The sequence below is a fragment of the Camponotus floridanus genome, unplaced genomic scaffold (genome assembly GCF_003227725.1).
Source record: "Camponotus floridanus strain SB8 unplaced genomic scaffold, Cflo_v7.5 scaffold14, whole genome shotgun sequence".
Lineage (NCBI taxonomy): Eukaryota > Metazoa > Arthropoda > Insecta > Hymenoptera > Formicidae > Camponotus > Camponotus floridanus.
In genome coordinates, this window is record NW_020229259.1 from 2,409,230 (window position 1) to 2,432,349 (window position 23,120).

A 23,120-nucleotide genomic window follows, 5' to 3' on the forward strand; every position below is an offset into this window, starting at 1 on the left:
CCAGAAACATTAAAGCCATGTATATAATGTAATATTCTCTTCCCCCCCCCCTCACCCTTAATTGCTCTCATTATACTTTATATCTTACGCCAATATTACAAGATATGATTGAGAAAGAACATGGATAAATGCACGTATTTAAACTGATTTAAGACTGATTATCTTAATTATACATAATCGCGACTAATTGGAGCATGAGTGAATCCCATACCGATTCTTGTTCCATGGAATATAAAAAGGAAAGAATGAGTCTTTTGAATAATCGACGAAATGCATCTTTCTCGTCTTTGTCGACGCTATCTAACAGAACTTACGGGTCCCTTTCCTCGACATGTCAACAAGCTATTCAATCATTTTGGAACAGGAGCATACAGGTAGCTAGCTTTTAATATATATGATGAATTCTTATCAGAACAATTTTTATTAAATATATATATATATATATATATATCTTTTTACATAAACTATAGAATAACATAAAAAGTATATAATATAATAAGACAAAATAAAAAAGTATAAAATTTTTATACGATATATAAGATTTGTATAAAATTTTATCACGAAAAAATTTTTATCACGATATATTTTTAGATATATCTTTAATTTTTTCAACGAAAATTTAAATTGAAGAGCAATTGCAGTATTTAATGCATTGCTTTTATAAAAAATTAAAGGAATTTTTTACAAATAAACTATAGGAGTTATAAAAATTATAAAAAAATATTAGATTCTTTTTATCACTTTATTGTTTATTTCAAAAACATGCAATTGATATATATATGTCTTTCCATTATTGTAAATCGATCCAAATCATATATAATTTGATATAATTAATTTTTGTATATTTTTATCAGACAAGTATTCTTTAATATAATATTTAATAATATATTATTTATATATTCAATAGTAAATTCGATAGTATTATACTATTTAAAACTTCTTTTTACTTGATCTTTGTAATAAAATTTTGCGAGTATTTTGTATCCAACATATAAAACAAAACTTAATTAATTTATTGAATAATTCAGTTTTCTCTGATTAATTCATTTACTAATTAATTTACTTTCTCAATTAATTCACTTTCTCGATTGCGCAGTCTCCGAAAACACTCGAAGTCTTATGAATGAAATTACTCCCGTCCTCTCTTTCAATCTTTATTACGACAAATGTGCCAAGATTTGGTTGAAATACTTCTCAAGATAAATGACACGAGTATTAATGATCTCAAGAGATGTTTCTTGTGCAAACTGATAATGATTCGTGATAGACATAGTCTCTTACAATTAGTAAATTGCATCGCAAAATTTCAATTTATGAAATTTTTGAAGTAAATATCATGCATAAATGATCAGTGGAATTCATGACGCATCTGGCGAATAGTAATTACTATACTATTTTCGTATTTATTTTGTCGATGTTTACAGCATTAGTCGGCTTAGAATAAACGACATTAGATATTTTAGTTCACGATGTTTGTCGCATTTGACGTAAATTGTATGAGGGATGATGAAATTTTGAATCAAAATTATATGCGATAATAAATGCTTCCGTCCAATAGAATAAAATTCCTTTTTGACGTAAAAGAAACTTTTTAAAATTTAATCTAAAATATTTTAGAGACTTAAAATTGTATTTTCTTAAAATAATTCTTTTTAAACATTTTATATGTGATAATATATATATAATTTTACACTAAGATGTAACTCTTATTTATTGAAATAAATTATATTGTCTTGGATTAATGATTATTTATCGGAAAAAATATTGTCATAATTTGAACATCTTTAGTCGAATCTTAATTATTTTAGTTATTATAATTATTTTAGTATAATTAATTGAATGCGATTCTAGAAAAATAATTTTGAAAATTGACACCCTTATATAAAATGCAAATAAATTACGTGCAATTAATTAAAAACATGATAAAATATGCAATAATCATTACTTGATAATCAAGTGGTGTAATTGTTCATAATCTGTTTACGATAATGAATTTGATCTCGTACCAAATCGAGGACGATTGATTATGTGACATCATATCAAATCCTCTGAATTATTTATTCGACTAATTCTGAGGAATATGAACTTTTTTATTTATTACAATTTATATTTATTAAAATCTAATGTAAAAATGTAAAAGAAAAGAATATTATACAAATTCTTTATGACAAAATTTCCAGAAATGAAGAAATTTATTTGTACAAATTTATAATATACCATTGGATTAAATTATATAACATGTGTTAAAAACAGAACATCACACACACACACACACACACACACACACACACACACACACACACACACACACATATATATATATATATTGTCACATAATTATAAATGCTTCATCGGTTTCCGATATACGTTTAGTTGTCGATATATTTATCTTTCACACGTGATATGCAACGATGTCTCAATGATAGGGACAGGAATCTTATTAATGTCACATGAATGGATATAGTAATTTAAAACATATATAAAAATTCCGGATTATTGATTATTAAGACTAATAATATCAATTTGCATCTGCACAATAGATTGCAATAATAATAAATTGATAACATTACGAAGATGTGATAATTAATAAAAATATATCAAATATTTTTTTATATATTTTAAAGAAAAATTATTAAAAGAAAATAATAAGATTCTCTTTTGAAAATTTTAATTTATCTTTACACATTAATTTCTATTGCACTGACGCATCTGCAAGCAATAATAAATTTTACGATTCGATTTGTCCGGTCTATTTCATTAATTATTGCTACCAGATTTTACGATCGTCCTTCGTTATCTATCATATATTCATTGATTGCTATTATATTATTATACGCGTGACGATGCGTCGCTTTCTTAGTTGATGTCTCAATATTCGAATGTTGCACTTTTGCAATTTAATTAACCGATTATCTGAATTGAAAACTTATGACACAGAATAATAATTCAATAGTTATTATATTTCCAAATAGTTATTATGTTTTCAATATAATTAAACAATCTATTTAATTTTTTAAAAGCTTGAAAAAATTATTATTAAGAGGATTTTTGTGTTAAAATTAGAATTATAGAATTAAATTTTTCGATTCTCTTTAAAAAAGTGAGTTAGAAAATTACTCCTAAATTTCTTAATGTTTCTGAAATAAATTTTTACGACAATATTTTTTGATAACGAATTTTTCCTCGATTCTTGTGCGTGAACTTGTTTTCTAGAATACTATTCCATATCATCATCATTCGCAAACATAATTCACCAATTCGACCGCATTAGCAAAATTATTTTTCTGCCGTTTATCTGTTTAATCAGGTGAAGGAATTTTAAAACTTATCGTAAATTTATCGTATTTAGAGAAAATGTAATTTATTGTTAGAAAATTTCATTAGAAAATTTTCACAAGAAACAATAGAATGTAAGTAGCTCATTGTTCTTTGCCGTGCAGCGATGATGACACTGTCTTGCCGAATGGCGTCGTATCGTTTCGTTTTATGAAGCCTAGTAAAGGTTCCACGTACACACAATTGATTAGTTTACCGAGAGTTTAATTGGTTGAGATTAGCGCGAGAACTAACCGCGGCGAATGCCGTTAAAGGCGACATCCATGTTTAAAGTAAAGCAATATTCTGTAGTCAATTTGCTTTTCATCTTTTTTTTCTCTTATCATTATGATGGAATATTTACAATATTTATTATTAGAGTACAAAAGAAAAGCACAATTAAGTATACATATATCAAAATATATACATACATAATTGGATAATTGCAATAATATATGATAATATATGTAAAAATATATTATACAATAATTAGAAAAATCTATAAATATATAGTATTTATATCAAATCATTGAAATATTAAAAGTCTTAAAAAATAAAATAAATAAATAAAATTATATAAAATAAACAAGATTTTGTTTATGATTAGAAATATATTATTTCAAGAGGAAGAGAAAGAAAAAGAGTACGCTCGCATTCTAAGTATTTGTGATACAACACAAAATTTCTTAATTTTATTCTTATATCTTTGATTTATAATATTATTGAAAATTCATCAATTATTTACAAATATTTTTTTTCAATTAACGTTTTAACGCTCTCATTGATTGCTTAATATTTCTCTAATAAGTGACATATGATGCAGACTTTCTATATTTATCTAGAATCTATTTCGATTACACGTGTTGTATAATATAGTGAATGAATGCTTCATTAATTACAGAAATTTATTTACGTATCTGCAACGTATCTGGTTATGCGTAGGATACTGAGAATTTCATGTAATCTAATCACACACACGCACTCATTAATTAAAGATCGATTCGTGTTCTTAATCGAGCTCTTAATTGGGTCAGTAGATACGCTACTGCAAGCGAAGCTAAACAAAAATCACAATTTAAATGCGTCGCGAGTTTATCACGGTTTACAAATTGTTTAATCAAACTGTCGTCGCGCTGAATCCACAACATATATAATCGTAGGATTAATCGCGGAAGATTACAAAGTGCTTACAATTATGTCTGTGCCGCATAATTATTACAGATCAGTAACACATCATTATATATATACATGTCATTCTATATAAAACCTCTTTTTTTATCCGGTCCGCCCACCGGAACTCTGCCTTGAACAATTCTATACGCATTCCAAGTAATGACGTATTTCATGCATCACTTATTCTTCTGTATAGATTATATTTATGAACGGTATTGGAAAGAAAAACTTGTACTTTTTTTCAATCTTTTGCATCATTGAATTAATGGGCGATCTATTTCAATTCGTAAAACATTTTTCCTGTAAATAATAAATACTATAAATCTTTTTGTTTCTATTGTGAAAATTAGATATATAAGTGTTCGCCAATTATGCATCGCTATTCTAAGAAATAATATTAAAAAGATAACACAATATATAAAAGCATAAATTGATTTGATTATTTCTCTTTTTAGATAAAATATTTTTGATAAAATCTTTTGAACAATGAGGTTTATTAAAAATATTTCATTTAAAAATAGAAATAATCGAATCAATTTATATGCTTTTAAATTAATTATATTATCGAATCAATTTATATGCTTTTAATTTAATTATATTATCTTTCTAATATTAATCTAATTTTTTTTATATTTTATATAAGATTAATTAAATTACATACAATTTAATTATATATAAAATTAAATTTTACATATATATAAATTCTATTTTTATAATAATAAAGGTTCTAAACATGCATATGTCGATATTAAACCGAAATCGGCAATATGTCACACGAAGAAAAATAATTTCCGAACACGGAACAAGGAAACTCGGAATGTACGGCACTGTGATGATACGCAACATATGCCGTTACGCACGAAGCCCGCGGCGAACATGATTCAGACTGTATATATGTACCCGAGCATTAAAGAGATCCCACCGCGATATATAAATGACGCGCGTGTATTCACATATTGTTCACGATTTGTCGGCGTCTTGTGGCTCGCAGTTCTGGACCGACCGATACATTCTTTGCAATTGTACTCAAGAGAAAAGTCGCGCGAACAATGGGAAGTAGTGGCTGCCGGATCAGCTGAGCCAGATCAGCTGGATCGCCAAACGAGGAATAACGCGAAATTGGAAAAGATGCTTCGACTCACCCCTCTTCTATCGAGGGTCCGTTTCTCACGGTATATATATCGATAACTTAGAATTAATCTTACGGTCGATCTCTTCAGGGCAAGTTAATTGCAGGGATTGAATGTGATCAATTGAGATTGTTCTCGAGAGTATTTATTTTATTATAACGATTAATTTTTCCCGCAGTATTAAAAATTGAACGAAACTGTTTACTATTTTCAGTCTTCGATCTATAGTTAATTACCATTTCTTTCTCGTTTATAGCGAACATAATTTAATAAGAGATAAAAAATTATCGCATATTAAAATAATAAGCTTTCCTTTTGAAAAAATAATTTTAGATGTTTTAAAAAATTCCCATGAAACATATACACTTAAACATTTATTATTTTTTAATGAATTAACATAATGCACATTTTAAAATTATAAGTTGCATTTTTTAAAATTTGACTATTCTAAATTGTTATGAAACATACATTTAATGTCTTATAATCTAAACCAAATCATATTTCATTCTTTTATCACACAATCATTCTTTTATTACACAAATTTGATATTAAAAAACAATTAATTATTCTGTATAAAGATATAAATGATTATCGACTTACTTATCTACATTAAATTAACACATATTTTTTTAAATAGCAGGTTTTTGATTATTTTAGATCCATACGTTATCATATAATGATTCGTATTTAGACAATAAAAAGTGTAGTCAAATATTATTAAAAATTCAATGATCATACATATCTTTCACTCACAGCCAATGAAGGCAGTTTTCGATTTTCGTATTGAACAGAGAATCAGAAGAGAATGCCATGCGGAAAACTGAGAAAGATGAGCATATTAAAATCGCGGCAGCTTTCTTCCGCATCAGTTTTGATGAAGAAGACAGCGAGAAGGAAGATGAAAAGGAAGCATCGCTAATAAAAGAATCGAACAAAACATTTTCGCAGACATCTGATGATGGCTCGATAAGAACTAGCAAAAAGTCCAGCATTGCAAAAACTGAAATTTCCGCAAACTTAGCTGTATCCGAGCCTGAATTTTTGCCTTCTACATCGTGTGTGCAAAGTTGCGTTTTTAAACACTTACAGCCGTCTGAAAACTCCGATCTTCGATCGAAAGCTTCGTCGACCTTGAATACTGCGGATGAATGTGCGATTTTAGAGCATCATATTTTAAAAAAAGATTATAACAAGGATAGCGAAGCGATTTCAAAAATCGAAACGCAAAAACTGACAGTACCGATGGCGGATTCCGACAAAGTCTTCTCCGAGCACAAGGTTTTCATTGCGAAGAACTCGTCGGCAAGATTTGAACCTTCAATCGAGGAAGCACACATTCACACGATCTCAGCTACTATAGACAAATCAAGAAATTCTCAATTAACACCAAATTTGTTGGAAATTCCTTCAGAGATTTCAGAATTCAGTGAATACTTTTGTTTTCCAAAATCATCAGAGCAGTCGACCGGTGAACACCCTCACTCGGATACCAAAAAAGTACACGCCATAAAATCAGTGCCTTTAGTGACAACTACTGCGCAAGATAGTCTCGAGAAATCTAGCAAGAACGATAGTCGCAGATCAACGTTACCGATGACAACCGCTGATTTAAGCCAGTCCGCCTTCCACGAGAAGAACACCACGACCATTCAACAATTTCCAACCTTCGAGGACATCCTAGCCGGGACTAGCGTGAATCCTATCCGGAAGTTTAGCATCGCGAACGCGGCGATTTGCTCCAGTCTGGCTCCGAGCTTGCTCGGAGCTATTCCGGGCGTGCCGAACTCCCTCTTACCGAATGGAGATCACAGAGACGGTAATTTGCATCGAAGTGCTACTTTATCAAACTTGTCAACCGCTTCCACTACCATCAGCGACGATACTTCCATCGGTAAAACGCGTCGCGGATTGAAGTCATTCCTCCGCCTTCATATACCCGGCTCGCATCCCGACACGATACGATGGCACGACGAGGACTATCATCAGCACTTGCATCATCACTATCAGCACGATCATCATCATCACCATCATCATCATGTGTTCCCGCATATTCATGTACCTACCATCACCTTCACGGCGCCAGCCGATGGCACTGGCCGCAAGTTCAACTTCGCCATCCGAAGACACTCGCAAGGGGTTAGTGTGAACTTACGGAGAGCACGTCGTTTTTGTTGGCATCATCGTTTTTGCTAACCTGTTGAGAAGTGAGAGTCTGGCTAAATTTGAGCCAAATAAGCTTGATATAAAATATCTTGTTTCTTAGATTGGAAAGGTGTGCTAACAATGAGTAATAACATAACGTTATTAATAAATAAATAGCAAGAATGGATACTAATAATTTTAAGATTCATTTTAAATATGATAGTAACACACAAATTATATGAATTTACTTTCATTTTATAGCTCGATGCTTTATATAATTAATTGTTAAATTGATTAGTTAATTTATTAATGTTTGTAGGAATGGTTCAGAATAACTAGATTGTGTTAATACATTAAACAAAAGAATTAAAACTGTTAATAGTGATTTTATTGAATATAGTGAAGCCACCACAGCAATGGAAATCACATGTCACGTTGGCCAGACATTGATGTGAGTGTCTTTATAACACTATAGATTCAATTAATCCGTATATACATTCCGCTTAAAATAATTCACGCTTTAAATTGACATGTCTGATTAAGCTCGACACTATTCGAATCGAAAACTATTCGATGACGATACTCTCAGGTAAACATTATTGCAGATAAAAATAATTAATTTTAATTACTGCAATTACAATGAAGATTGACGACAATAGCGTTGTATGACGTAACTTGAGCTTTTATCTTATCGGAATTGCTTAAGCATTTATAGCCAGAGAATAAATTTCATCCGTGAATAAGAGTCATTTCATATCACGGTCAATAATTTGCTAATTATTTTAGATATCAGCTGTCTGTTATTTTATCACTACCGATTGGACGATTTCGTTTAGGAAATATTGAGATAAATTTAAGTAACAAAATTTTAATTTCTAGAAATATTGTAAAAAGTCTAAAAATATTCGAAATTTTGTGTGACTAGATACTTTAGGAACTCTTTTAATTGTGTTTATAATTCTATATTTTTATTATTACTTTAATTAAATGACGTATTTCTCGTAACTCGATTGGTAGATAATTTGCTAAATTTTTTACGTATCGTAGATTAATTTCATCGAAAATTTAATTCGAAAAAACACATTTCCAGTTCTTACTATATATTTAGAAAATTCTGGAAACACTTACGAAGGCCAATTGGCACGTGCGTACATATATAATGGAATTTTGTCTGACTCGGTTCTGTCATCGATCTTTACAGCTGATGCTCGCGTTATATCCGCCGATGTTTGCGAATTAAATACAGTGACGCTCTTCCTGATGCAAAGCACACATCGTTCTATGATATGTGTACAAGCCATACTACGTCAATGATTTCAATAAAGTGACAAAGTCGACCGCATGAAGTAGAGCTGATCTAATGCACTTCTAACCGTGTGTGATGTATGTGTGGATGTATTTTGCACGCTGCAACATCGAATTTTTACTCAGTAGAGATTGGACCGTAGTAAACGAAGAATGGTGCCGTATTTCCCGAAAGCATAAGGGATTCTCCAAAGCATCAAAAAGAGATTTTTCTTCGGAATAATCCAAAGATATACGAAGATTCATGCGAGAATACGTTTTAGAATCTTTACTTCACGTCACAAGAGAAAAGGGTACGCGGATTTATATATTTGTGTGCATCGCAAACTATCAGTCCTATTTTCTTTAACTAGATATTTATTTATTTTTTAAATCTAACACATCAAGTATTAATAGAATAATGCATATATTAGTTTATACCGGACGACTAAATATATGTAATTAAATTAACTAATCATTGTAAATATTCCTACATTAAATGTCACAATAGAATTTGGAATTTTAATATGCTGTAGGAGAAAAAGTGATCAATAATTATTACTATTATCGTCTATTGTTGCAAGTGATAGAAAACGATTTACATGTCAAAGAGGGTATAATCTCATAGCATTATCCCTATATATATCATAAATGTCAAGACGCGCATTAGGTTCTAGACCATCGATAATTCACATTAAGGCGAAATGTCATTAACTGCTTTTACAACATCTTCTAATAGAAGTATATGCGATATTTGTTATAAAATTATATCTCTTCTAACTGTGCTATTCGATGCTTAATAATGTATTTTGATTGTACGATATTAACGTCTATATGTTCTAGATTGTCTGGTAAATACAATGGTAAAACAAAGTTCAATCTTAGAGAAGCATTATAATAGAGTTGATTATAAAATCAAATTTTACTGCATAAATGCTATCTTAACGCGTAAATTATTTAAATCATTAACATACTTATAGAATGGCATACAAAAAAATTATGTAATTGCTAAAAAATGATAGAGAAACATATTAGAAATAAATATAGAAAAAGCATGAAAATAATTACTAATAAAAAGTAGCAAATAATAAAATATATTTATTTACACATTGCATAGTAAAAATATTAAAAATTGAACTGTGACAGCCTTTACTTGGTTTTGCATCTATAGTCTACAATTAACACTATAACTCTTCGCCATACACGTGATTGTCCCTTATCATCTACGTATTTAGTATTATTGACCCAGATTCCATTCTGAAATGTCAAGAAGCAAGCAGCGTTTTCCATTTTTGTTCTTGACAGAGCACGAGCGCTCAAAAATTGCAACTAAATAAAAACAATTATGGTCAATGTTCTTTACAATTTACTATAATTTCGTATTCTATATAATACAATATTATTATTATTACAAAAGTCTAATATTTTTCGACAAAAGAGAAGAAACTCAATTGTGTGATGGTTTGATTTCTGTTTTATTTGAAATCTAATCGAAAAAATATTATATTTTATTTTGGAATTGAGAACCTGAATACTTTAAAGGCACAAGTTTTAATTAGAAAGTGTGCAATATAAGATCTGTAATAACTCAAACTTCAGTGATCTTAGGAGGCGGATTTCTTGGTTTATTTACAGTTCATCACTTGAGATTAATACTAATGTCACAAGATTGCCCTATAACGGTAATTGATGCTTGCTTGGCTACTCATATATCTTGATATCTCGAAAGCTCTATAATTTATGGTTGTACAATTTACATCGAATATTTGATAAGACATTATATGGATTACAGTAATTCTGCATGTGTAATTGAGACTTTTTGATTAATTAATGCGAAGAAGAGAGATTTAATAAATAAATTTAAAAAAATTTCTTTGAATATTATTATTAAACATTAGCTATTTTATATATTCATTGTCAGCATATATTTTTAGTAATATTATTACATTATAATAATATTAAATGTCTAATTTAAAAGAGTCTCAGCATTGCAAAGAGAAATAATTGAATAAAAATTCCAGATTAAAAGATTAATTATAAATACACATCGAAAAGATAACAAGTTTTTATAAAAATTATTTTACTTACTTTAATTAGATATTTAGATTATCAATGCAGATTATCATATATAAAACTTTTAGCTACAATATGACTGTAAAAGATTACATCTAAATAACAATACTTGTGCAATATTATTTGTGTTAAGTTTTAGAACAGAATAATGCAATTTGTAATTTGCATATGTGACTTTTGCGAATAGTAATTCAATTTATCTAATCTTATCCATGAAAGTTTTGTTTTAATAACAACAATAAAGTTTTGTCTTTTAATAACAACGATAAGAATCAAAGATGCGGTTAATTAAAATCTAACAATGAATTTTTTTGTTATTTTCACAGACATTGCATCGGACTGACTCGATATCGATGGTATCGCTTTGTTATCGATCACTTACGAGCTACATTGAAGATGATAATCTCGTCGGACTGCAGAGTTTTCTCGAGAACAAACGAGTGCAGATCGACGACAGAGATGAGGTAGATTGTTTTAACAAAAAGATTCTCGAGAAAAATCGAGAACTTAATTTCATTCTTTTTTTTACCAGAAATTCCAAAATAATCAAATTATATAAAAAAAAATTACATAAAATATACGTAAATCTAAATAAAATGTAAATAGATGTTGAAAATCTTTTTATCACATAAAAAATTATAAAGAAAGAATAATATAAACGATATATATTTATATTTGATAACTCCTTTGATACATCAAATCGCGAATGAATAACAATCATGAAAAAAATTTTTTTTCATATTTATTATATTATTCATATTTATCATATTTTCTTTCTCGTGAATCTATGAATTTTTTGACAAATTATTTTTTTATTACAGAATAGTAGTACTGCCCTCATCTTTGCAGCAACTAAAGGGAAACTACACTTCGTTCGAGAACTCATCAATCATGGAGCGGACGTCAATGCTGAAGACGCGGTTCGTAGAAACTTAAATTAATTCAGAATAGATTAAAATTCTAATATACAAATTTTCTACATTACTCTTTCAGGATGATTGGTCGGCATTGCTATGCGCGGCGAAGGAAGGCCACACTGAGGTCTGCCTCGAGTTGTTGGAGCATGGCGCCGACCTGGAACATCGAGACATGGTCAGAGGAAATTGTATATCTTGTTAACCTGGCCTAGTGCCATTAATATAGATTTATAATTGAAAACCCGACAAGAACTAGTTCTATTTTACATCAAATAAATTAAAACCAAGTCTCTTTTTATTTTATGATTAAAAAGATTATATTTTTATCCATATTTATTTATATTAAAATTTTTATATAACATTATACATAATTTTAACGTGATTATGTATATATTCTTTTCCGACTCTTAGAAATTAATTTGCATTTTTCTTCAATAAAAGAAAAGTAAAATTTAATGGAATAATAATCATATAAATGTTTTTACATAATAAGTGATATTTCTACATATAAATGAGAATATTTAAAGGATCAAGGTCTATCTTATTATAGGGTGGCTGGACGGCGCTTATGTGGGCGACGTACAAGAACAAGTCGGCGACGGTGACAATGCTACTAGCGCGTGGAGCTGACGTCAACGCCCATGGAAATTATCATATTCCCGCATTATTATGGGCCGCTGGCAGGGGTTATTCCGATATAATAAGAGATCTCATTGCTCATGGAGCGAAGGTCAATGTCGGCGACAAGGTAATCGTTAGGCAAGCGTATCGCAAATCGATGGCTATCGAGTTTACTTTCAAGAAATGACCTGTCTTTATTGTTTTTTAGTATGGCACCACGGCACTTATATGGGCTTCGCGCAAAGGAAACGTAGAAATAGTTGATATGCTTCTCAAGGCTGGGGCCAATGTCGATACAGCAGGCATGGTAAGAAATTTAAAAAAATACTACAATTTTGAAACAATGAACAATTGATTCTATATTTTGACGTTAACACACACACACACACACACACACACACACACACACACACACATATATATAAGACAATCTTCTTATCTCATAGATTTCTTTTTTATTTATATAGATCAGGACATTTATCAGAATAGAATCTTATACCATAATAAGATTATGAGATATAATATACATTTCCAAAAGCTCTCTGCTTTAATATTTTTCTGACTGATATATGTTTCTTTGAATAATTTTATTCGTAGTACTCGTGGACCGCCCTGCTCGTAGCAACTCTCGGAAACCATGTGGAGGTAGTATTGTTACTATTGGAGCATAAACCCAATGTGAACGCTCTAGACAAGGACGGTTGCACTGCCCTAGCGATAGCTTGCCGAGAAGGTCACCACGAAATAACTAGCGCTCTTCTAAATGCCGGCGCTTATGTTAATATTCAAGATCGAGCCGGCGATACGAATTTAATCCATGCCGTTAAGGGTGGTCATCGAAGTGTAGTGGAATCGTTGCTAAAGAAATACGCGGACGTCGATATTGCCGGGAAGGTAAGACTTCACTCTTTTTAATCCGCGTATCTCCCTCGAAGATCGATTTGAAGAAGCAGACATTATATTTTTCCATACACACATCGAATATTGCGATTCCCAATTATTTCTTATTCTTATACATAATAAAAGCGGATCATTACTCACATCGAACGGAAAATGCAAAGCTTTATAAAATAATCGATATCAAGAATCACAGTACAATGGACGCTTTAAAAAGATAATAACAATCTTACACACAAATTCAGTTTCATGGTACCCGTAAGCCACTTCGAGTTAGGTTCGCACGTGATTTTCCCGTGGTTAGCTAAAAAAGAAGTTTGGTTTAAAATCTAACTAACTATCCCGTCCGTATATATTTTAGGATAAAAAAACCGCAACTTACATAGCAGTAGAGAAAGGCAATGTACCGATACTCAAATTATTACTAAATGCTAACCCAGACCTGGAGATTGCTACGAAAGATGGCGACACACCTTTATTAAGGGCGGTGAGGTCGCGTAACGCCGAAATCGTGCAATTGCTTTTAGACAAAAAAGCCAAGGTCTCGGCTGCGGACAAGAAGGGCGACACTGTACTACATGTGGCGATGCGAGCACGATCGAAAGCGATCGTCGAAATACTACTGAGGAATCCAAAGAATAGCCAATTATTATACCGTCCGAATAGACAAGGCGAGACACCTTACAACATCGACGTCAATCATCCCAAGACGATTCTTGGACAGATATTTGGCGCTCGTAAGTTTTAAATTAGATCGCATGCCATTATTTCTCCATTGATACAAACAATGAAGGAGACATACATACATTGAAGGACACATACATTGAAGGAGACATGTTTAATTTTCTGACGTTATTTATAAAACAATTTATAATATATTATAGAATAATATTTATAATGTTATTTATAAAATAATTTATAATAATATATTATAGGACGTTTAAATACTAACGAGGATAATGAGAATATGCTTGGTTACGACTTGTATAGCAGCGCGCTGGCAGATATTCTCAGTGAACCATCACTTTCTACACCGATGACTGTCGGTCTTTATGCAAAATGGGGTTCTGGAAAGTCATTTCTATTAAACAAACTGAAAGGTATCGTCAAATAAAGTTCTATCTCAGAAGTATTCGTTCTAAAACTAATATTTTTAATGTAAATTTGGAGTAAATTTTCTTTTACAAAAATATTTAAAAATTATAATTTAATATAAAATAAAATATTAATTTAATAAAAGGCCATAATCTCTATTTTTTAACATTATATTTATATATTTTGTGTAGCAAATAAAAATTAAATTTCTATGTTTGAATATTAGAATACATGACTGTAGTTTACATATTCAATTTATGTGAGAAACTTTTTTACAAAATTAACAATAACGATTATTCTTTACAGAGGAAATGAAAAACTTTGCACGACAATGGATAGATCCAGTATTCCAGTTTTCTTTCTTGCTCTTTCTAGTAGTAGCCCACATATCCTTAGTAGTGGGTCTTATCATAGGTCTCACATTACAATCATGGGTCATCGGTTTATCGTGCGGGATAAGTTTATTAGTTGTCGTTTATATATTTCTGCTACTTGTTTGGCATGCTTATAAGAGGTAAGATTTATGCGGAAAAAAAAGCAAAAGATATAATTTTTCATTTGATATCCTCATCAGAAACGACATTTTAATTACAGATACGATTGGTACTGGCCATATAATCTAACAGTGGCACTCACCATAAAACTAAACGCGCTAAAACTACTATTACAAATCATCTTTTGTCATCCACCAGCCGGTCAGAGTAATGATAGTATAGCCGTGCAACCGATTAAATTTTATTTCACTGATCAAACTCGCGTAGGAACAACTGCCGCCGGCGAGAACGCAATAGTCCAAATGATCAGTTCGCTTTACGACTCAATTGAGAACGATTTTGGTTCGTTTTCAACCAGGTTATACAGAGCGTTTCGGCCGAAACCGGATAAATCGACGACCAAGTGGAAATGGAGGCATCTATGTTGCTTGCCATATATAATCATATTCGAATTCTGTTTTTGCAGCCTGCTCATCGGTCTTTCCGTGCTCACGGTATATTTATTAGACATATCGAACAACGAGTGAGTAATCATGTATTCAATGTTTTAAATGAATATATACACAATCTTACATATTAAATTGCATTTAGGTCCAGGATAGATCGAGCCACTGCTCATATCATCATGATCACGATTGGCTTGATTTTGGCCGTCAGTATAATAGCGAATCTCTATACATGGAGCAGAATGTTAAAAGCATTAGTTTTCTCACAGAGGAGACATCTTCAACGTAGCATCTCAAAACTAGAGATTCTAAAAAGCGAAGGATTTATTCAAACATTAAAAAGTGAAGTCAATTTAATGACGGAAATGGTAAATTACCTGTTTGTTGATGATAATTAGAATTATTAGAATTAGCAATGTAATCTTTAATCATAATCTTTAAATAGATCAAGTGCTTGGATAGTTTCAAGGCTCAACAAAGTAGACTAGTTATAATAGTGGATGGTCTGGACAGTTGTGAACAAGATAAAGTTTTACTAGTTTTGGACGCTATACAAGCCTTATTTAGCGATAACGGATATCCCTTTGTTGTAATCTTAGCGATTGACCCACATATTATAGCTAAGGTAAGCAGCTAGAAAATTATGTTATCTTTAAGACTTCGATAATAATAAAAATGATTCGATAATAATAAAAATTATTCTTCGATGTAGGCAGTAGAGGTAAATAGCAGAAGATTATTCTCGGAATCGAATATTGGTGGTCACGATTATTTGCGAAATATAGTGCATTTACCGTTTTACTTGCAAAACAGCGGCTTACGTAAGGTCAAGGTCGCGCAACAGACTGCTCAATACTGTAAAAAGACGGTGTGGTCGGAGGCTGAGGAAAGCGTCAATTATACCGCGACTAGCACTATGCATCATTCGGTATCCAATAGGAGACTTAGTTCGGAATCCGCGGTAATGAATAGCAACGAAAAATTGAAACCTCAGACTAGGAAAGGCAGCAGAAAATTACGATTGAGTGAATCGATTGCTAGTAGTATCGGTAGTAATCTAAATCGGTTAGGCGGTGCACAGGATCTTAACAAAATGCTGCTTACTGACGATTACTTCAGCGACGTAAATCCACGTAGTATGAGAAGATTGATGAATGTCGTTTATGTTACTGGTAATATTGCATTGAGTTGCGCAACATCTACGTGATTATTTCATGTATATATACTACCTTTATGCTTTTCTTTCTTTTCTAGGGCGATTACTTAAAGCATTCCAAATTGATTTCAACTGGTATCATCTAGCTAGTTGGATCAATATTACCGAACAATGGCCTTTCCGAACATCTTGGCTTATTCTTCATTATGATATGTACGAGGAGACCCTAGATGATAATATGTCACTAAAAAGTCTTTACGATAAGTATGGATGAATTTATACTTTTCCTTTTCTTCTCTTTTTTTTTGTATATTACTATGTCTTATTTATTTGTAGAGTGCGACCGCAAATTCCGGTGTTAAAAGAAGTGCAACCACTTCTCGAGATAGATAGGGATGAACGCAAGCTAGACGTTTTCCTTACTTTTCATCGAGCCAGTTTGCTTATCAGCGATATGAAAATATTCTTGCCGTTCACTATTAACCTAGACCCTTATATCAAAAAGAGGATAAAAGAGGAACAACAAAGCATCGAGGAAGACGCGAATCTTTATAAACAAACTGGTATCTGGCATGGTGCTCCAGCTGAGCAATGGGTTCCGCAAAAAGGCATGACGATGAATCGGCATATGAAACTTGTCAAACAATCGAGTGTGCAGGGATCTGTACCACCCACGCCATCATGGGGTTATCAACCAAGCTTCGAATGGAATCCATCAACTTGGGTACAAATGCCACCCATGGAACCAACGCCGAAACCGCTTTCGGTAACAACTACATTACCGGTATGCAATTAATTAATTGTACAATTATTAATTATAGTCCTATTTCTTACGATTGAGAAAATATTGTTTTATTACTTTGTCTTTATTCATAGCCTGAAATTTTGGAGATAAAACTCTCATCCTTATCAGTGAATGGGATTTGTGAGTTGATCGACAAGATCGATAGTCTTGACACGACTCAAACATCAATATATAAACAAGTTGTCAAAGAGAATAACATCAACGGCCGAGTTTTATTACATTGCGATTTGCAAGAACTAAAAAAAGTAATTTTTTTGTAACACTATTTCTTTATACTTCAAAGAAAGAGAGAAAATTTTACAAATGTACTTATGTTTTTCTAGGTGTTTAAGATGACTTTTGGGGATTGGGAATTATTTCGTATGGTAATTGTGTCACTAAGAGAAATGGAACTTTCATCCTTCACATACGAGGAGGGTCCTCGAAGCGTGCGATTTACTGTAGGATCTGAACAAGTTTCACGGAAAGGTGTGCTCGACATTCATTTCTCTACTTGTTTCTTATTTGGTAATCAATCAATAATTCAATCTTACTTATTATAGATCACGCTTTGCGTGAAAATAATTCGATGCGTATGCCTGCTCACATAGAGAAAGAGAAAGGAACATCAAGAACAGACGGACCGCCCCGCCGTGATCAAAATAAACAATCGATCATGGAAAAACAGGTATGCCTCAAACAAAGTTATAAAGTCTATTAAGAAAAAAAATAACAAACTATTATATTAATAATATATGTATTTATATACGTTGGTTTATAAATAAATTAATGATAATTTTTATATTATAATTAATATGTATATTTTGTAAAATTTAATACGTAATTCTCTTGTTTACTCACATTCGTCTTCGGTATATTAGTTCCAGGTAAGAGTTGCTAAATTATTTTAAGAAAGATAATTTTTGTAAATTTTAGTAATTTTATTTTAATATTCATCTAGTACATATACAAGATATGATATTTTAAAATATCTGTTTTAAAATGTGTATGCATATTTCAGGTAACGTTAGAAGAGCAAATGATATGTGGAGCACTGCAGACCTTGAACGAAGAAGCTTGCGAAGATGTATTAGATGTGCCACCATCAACAGTGGCACCAACGACAGACTCACTTTCTTCAGGTGAGCCTACTTCCCTACATACACTGCCTGTCGTCATAGTGCAAGAACCACCGCAATCTGATCAAAACAGTGACACCTCTATTGAATATGGTGCTAACTATTAGTCTGAGTTTGAGATTAGGACATAGTGACGATGTATATATTTGCCTAATAAATCGCTCGCGTTGTATAATATTGCAGAAAAGAATATTTTTCGGTATAACTTGTACATCGAAAAATACAACGACTTATCGTTGCAACGTTATCATTGCATTCGAGAATGGTGCTTGCCAATTTATGATGTTAAAAAGAAGAAAAAGAATAATTTTTTGTCTCATTTTACAACCTTATTTGTACATTATATATATATATATATATATATATATATATATATATATATGTATTCTGATAAAATAGATTACCTGACAGTATTACTGATAAAATACCTATATATATATATATATATATATATATAGGCAATTCAAATAAAAAGATGACGATTATAAAAATATAATGTAAGATTTCCTAATTGTAAGTTAGCGAAGAGAGACTATCATTTTTATTTACAACAGATAATCTCTTTCATTTAAAGCATGAATGAAAGAAATTATCCTTTCTGAAAAAAATATAAAATTTTCATGTGCCAATATGAAAAAACAGGTAGTTATACATATCGTGCGACAAAGGTATCCAAAATGTGGAGGCTATTTAACGATAGAAATAGAATCATTATTGTATGCGTACTTGTAGGATTAGCGTAATATAATATATTCATTTTATAAGTTTAATTTAATGTTGATGTATATCAATGCCACATAAAAAAAGAACCGGAGAATTGCATTATACATGAAAAACTTTAAAATTGTGCAGTGTTAAGCATCCAATGCATTTGATCATTCTAAGAAAAAGCCATTGCATTTGTATGCATATGATATAAAAAAAAAAGTAAAAATGTCAAAAATGTCGACTTTTAAAATTATGTTTTCTGTATTTTCAGTGAATAATTCCTTCATAAAGACTGTGATAAATTACGCGTTATTTTACTATTGACAGAACAAATATTTCTTGTAAAAAATGTTTATGCTAATCGTGAAGTACGAGTTATAATGATATATTTTTAAAACAATTATATGTGTAAGATAACCGTTCATTTGGGCGATAATTAAATATATATATATATATATATTTATATGTATATATATATATACATATTGCGTCCATATTATTCCGGTCCACGTTATACTTCCTGTACTATGAATACACACTACGAATATTAGTATTAGATTGCTAGCATTATGTTATATGAGCAGTATTATGTTACTACAAGAGGAAGTGGCAATAAAATCTTTTTGCAAACTCTCCATATCTGACATTTTCTTTGCAGTTCATATTTAGGCCTTCAATCGCATTCTCAATTGTAATCGAAGCGCTACTTCAAAGATTGAAGATTAAAATTAAAAAGAATTAAGTTGGAATTAAAATAAATATTTTTTTTTTCATCAACAGCTTGACATATTCCTTGAAATATTTCGCAAAGAATTCATCCATTTTTCAAAAGATATAACTTCATCGAGTATCTCGCAGTAGATGACTATGCAAAAGGTTCATAAACAAATTTAAAAGAGAATATCTAATCGATTATATAGTACGATAATTAAACAATACGAAACAAATATGACATGAGCTTCTGTTTTTAGGACCCGTTACCAACTCGACTCACGACACGGACTATGTACTGCTTCAAGCTAGTCCGCTATTTCGCTGGACGCCGATTAACGATGAACCGGCTAGCTCAGACGATAGCTCGCATGACTCCACCGTGTTTCTTCAACGTACCAATTCTCAGCGCAGCATCGCGTCCCAACACAGTACGAAATCCGCCTATTCGCACAAGCCCCCGAAAAAAACTAGCAGCAGCATCAGCATCACCAGACCATCCTCGCTATTTGTCTCTCCACCACCGTCGCCGAAACCCGCGTTTAGATCCAAATCGACTGACGAGAAATTTATGGGAAACAATATACCTCTGAAAACTACGTCGTCGGTACCTACTAAGAAGAGACGTTCGATCTCAACATTGAACGATGAAATAGTGATAACGGTGTCCACTTCCAGTATAGAGAAACTGTCGAAGTTCAAGGACCGCCTGATCAGCACCGTACCAACGGAGTCTTCTTCGATACCTATTGAAAGTGACGACGAGTCCACGCCTCTGGTATCTGAAATGTCTACGCCAACACACTCGCAGTCGGATAGCGTCTTCAAACACAGCGCGGAGAACAGCAGTTCACCTTCATCCAATAGGAGTTTACCGCGGGATAAGGAACATTGTATAGATATAGATTACTCTGACACTGCAAGTCTCGTAATACGGGAGTCCTCGAACGATCCGCAATCGCCACCTCGTCAAGATACCAATGTGAAATGGGATAATCCGGAAACGCCTGTCTGATATCCATCCGAGTTTCGGATATGCTCTAATGTGTAACAACTCGCAGTACATGTTTGACTGAGGTACAAAGTCTGAAGATGAAGAGATGACTTCGACTATCGTCTATAGAAAAGGCCTATAAATGCGATATATGTACTTATGTCTTAATGATAAGTATCGAGATAAGATACCGGTTTCACACATGTAAATAGAGCAAATAGACAGCATATGAGAACTTTTTCTAGAAATAAAATAAAAACGTGTTCATCCACTTAGTGAAGCTGACGAATGCCTTTTTGCGCATATTGTTGTGCAATAATCTTTAATTTAATGAAAAGACTCGTACGATGATGAAATGACATTCCGTACAAAATATTAATGCATTTATGAATGCAAATATTTATCAATATTTTTCTTTGTATTACTGAAATGTACTAAAAAGAGAAGACAAAGAACTTTTTTCAATATATAGTGTCAATCCCGAATCCAATAATCGGTTTACGTCAATTCGTAATGCCAGTGCAAAAAGATAATTTAAATAATAAACATTGAAAGAGAATATTAAAAAAAAAAGAGATAATCCGAACGACCAATAAGTACACATTATCTATTAAATTATCTATTAAACTGTATTTATATTTAGTACAATTTATGGAAGTTCATCTCTAATACAGTTCTATTGAATAGATGTAGAAAGATGTCTCAAAAATAACATATACATTATGACGATTTACCTATATCGCTTATATTTACTTTCAAAAATTTTTTTTGTAAGCAATTTAAATATTATAGTAGGCATTTAATCAAGATGTATTCATTTTAGCACTCTTTTATTCATTAATAGTATTTTTTTTTCTTATCGAGACTGATGATATACTAATAATCACAGAAGAGAGAAAAATACAGAAAATGTATTATAATAATATGTTTGTTTTATTAAAAAGCGAAAATTACATAACATTAAGTATAGGACACTTTAGGACGGAATACATCAGGGTATCGACAACTCAATACAATACTGCATAAATATATATGTATATATGGATATATTAGCTTTGAAATTGTATATTATTGTATATATACATACAGGGTTATCTTCCGTCATCTTTTAAAGACAGATTCCTGGGATCATTTGAAGACGATTTTTCCTCAGCGAAAATGTCAATGAAAGCCATCATTTTTTGCATGTTCCCGATTTTTGTCATCATATATCTTTACAATTAAGTCTTCAATTAAAATTCAACTAAAGTAAACTCTATTTAAAATTAATCAAAGAATGTAGTTTTGTTTATATTTTATTTCTACAAAGCTTAGTTTACAAAAAACTCCTTATTTCCAATCACTTGTAATTCGAAAATTATTAGTGCCTCGACATTGTCGTTGAGGAAAAATCGTCTTCAGATGATCCCAGGAAATCTGTCTTTGAAAGATGACGGAAGATAACTGGGACATCCTGTATATATATATATATATATATACATATATATATATATATATATATATATATATATATATCTCCGCTCACATTTCTTGACATTAAATAAAATTTAATAAAACACATATTCAAGTATGATATGTTGCAATAAACATATGTTAAATATTGTATATTAAATATAATGTTTAGATTTATGTAGTTTTTAATTTTACAGAAACATAACATAAAAGAGAATCAATTGAAGAGGACAGTTGCTCTTTCTTTCTTTATAACAAATATTCAAATGCTAATTAAGTATATGATGCTATTAAGTATAATTAAATGCATTGTTTAAATATTGCATATTGCATATTGCATATCACTTCGACGCAACAATTATATCGCTATTGGAGCAATGGAATGCTATCATTATACAGAGAGAATTGAAACATTCCGTATATATGTTTATATTTAATAAACATAGATTTTTTTGCGATATATCTATTATAATTCGTATCAAAATTATGGCATGAGAGAAAAATATATGAATCAAGAAGGAACAAATAAAAAACATATATTTCAGGAGAATATAATATACTCTACTATATACATAAAAATTAGATTTTA

General features: G+C 31.1%; 1 protein-coding gene across 11 annotated transcripts in view; it reads left to right on the plus strand.

The window, feature by feature from the left end:
- Window positions 1-22,268, plus strand: part of LOC105256024 (kinase D-interacting substrate of 220 kDa) — a 35,957-nt gene extending 13,689 nt beyond the window's left edge. For 3 of the 11 annotated variants that reach the window (XM_011265645.3, XM_011265642.3, XM_011265640.3), the window contains 21 exons: window positions 11,444-11,581; window positions 11,939-12,037; window positions 12,111-12,209; window positions 12,585-12,782; window positions 12,864-12,962; window positions 13,253-13,549; window positions 13,914-14,289; window positions 14,488-14,652; window positions 14,954-15,161; window positions 15,242-15,664; window positions 15,733-15,955; window positions 16,033-16,212; window positions 16,300-16,759; window positions 16,842-17,007; window positions 17,080-17,527; window positions 17,620-17,793; window positions 17,872-18,016; window positions 18,091-18,215; window positions 18,409-18,414; window positions 18,549-18,669; window positions 20,346-22,268. In XM_011265645.3, the coding sequence (XP_011263947.1) occupies window positions 11,471-11,581; window positions 11,939-12,037; window positions 12,111-12,209; window positions 12,585-12,782; window positions 12,864-12,962; window positions 13,253-13,549; window positions 13,914-14,289; window positions 14,488-14,652; window positions 14,954-15,161; window positions 15,242-15,664; window positions 15,733-15,955; window positions 16,033-16,212; window positions 16,300-16,759; window positions 16,842-17,007; window positions 17,080-17,527; window positions 17,620-17,793; window positions 17,872-18,016; window positions 18,091-18,215; window positions 18,409-18,414; window positions 18,549-18,669; window positions 20,346-21,100 (4,878 nt within the window). In that variant the 5' untranslated portion in view covers window positions 11,444-11,470 and the 3' untranslated portion in view covers window positions 21,101-22,268. Of the gene's footprint in view, window positions 1-18; window positions 375-5,477; window positions 5,661-6,300; window positions 7,755-8,189; window positions 8,212-8,918; window positions 9,359-11,443; window positions 11,582-11,938; window positions 12,038-12,110; window positions 12,210-12,584; window positions 12,783-12,863; window positions 12,963-13,252; window positions 13,550-13,913; window positions 14,290-14,487; window positions 14,653-14,953; window positions 15,162-15,241; window positions 15,665-15,732; window positions 15,956-16,032; window positions 16,213-16,299; window positions 16,760-16,841; window positions 17,008-17,079; window positions 17,528-17,619; window positions 17,794-17,871; window positions 18,017-18,090; window positions 18,216-18,408; window positions 18,415-18,548; window positions 18,670-20,345 lie in introns of those variants that run through there. The other 8 variants (XM_011265641.3, XM_011265647.3, XM_011265638.3 and 5 more) reach the window with 8 other exon arrangements.
- The last annotated feature ends 852 nt before the right edge of the window (window positions 22,269-23,120 follow it).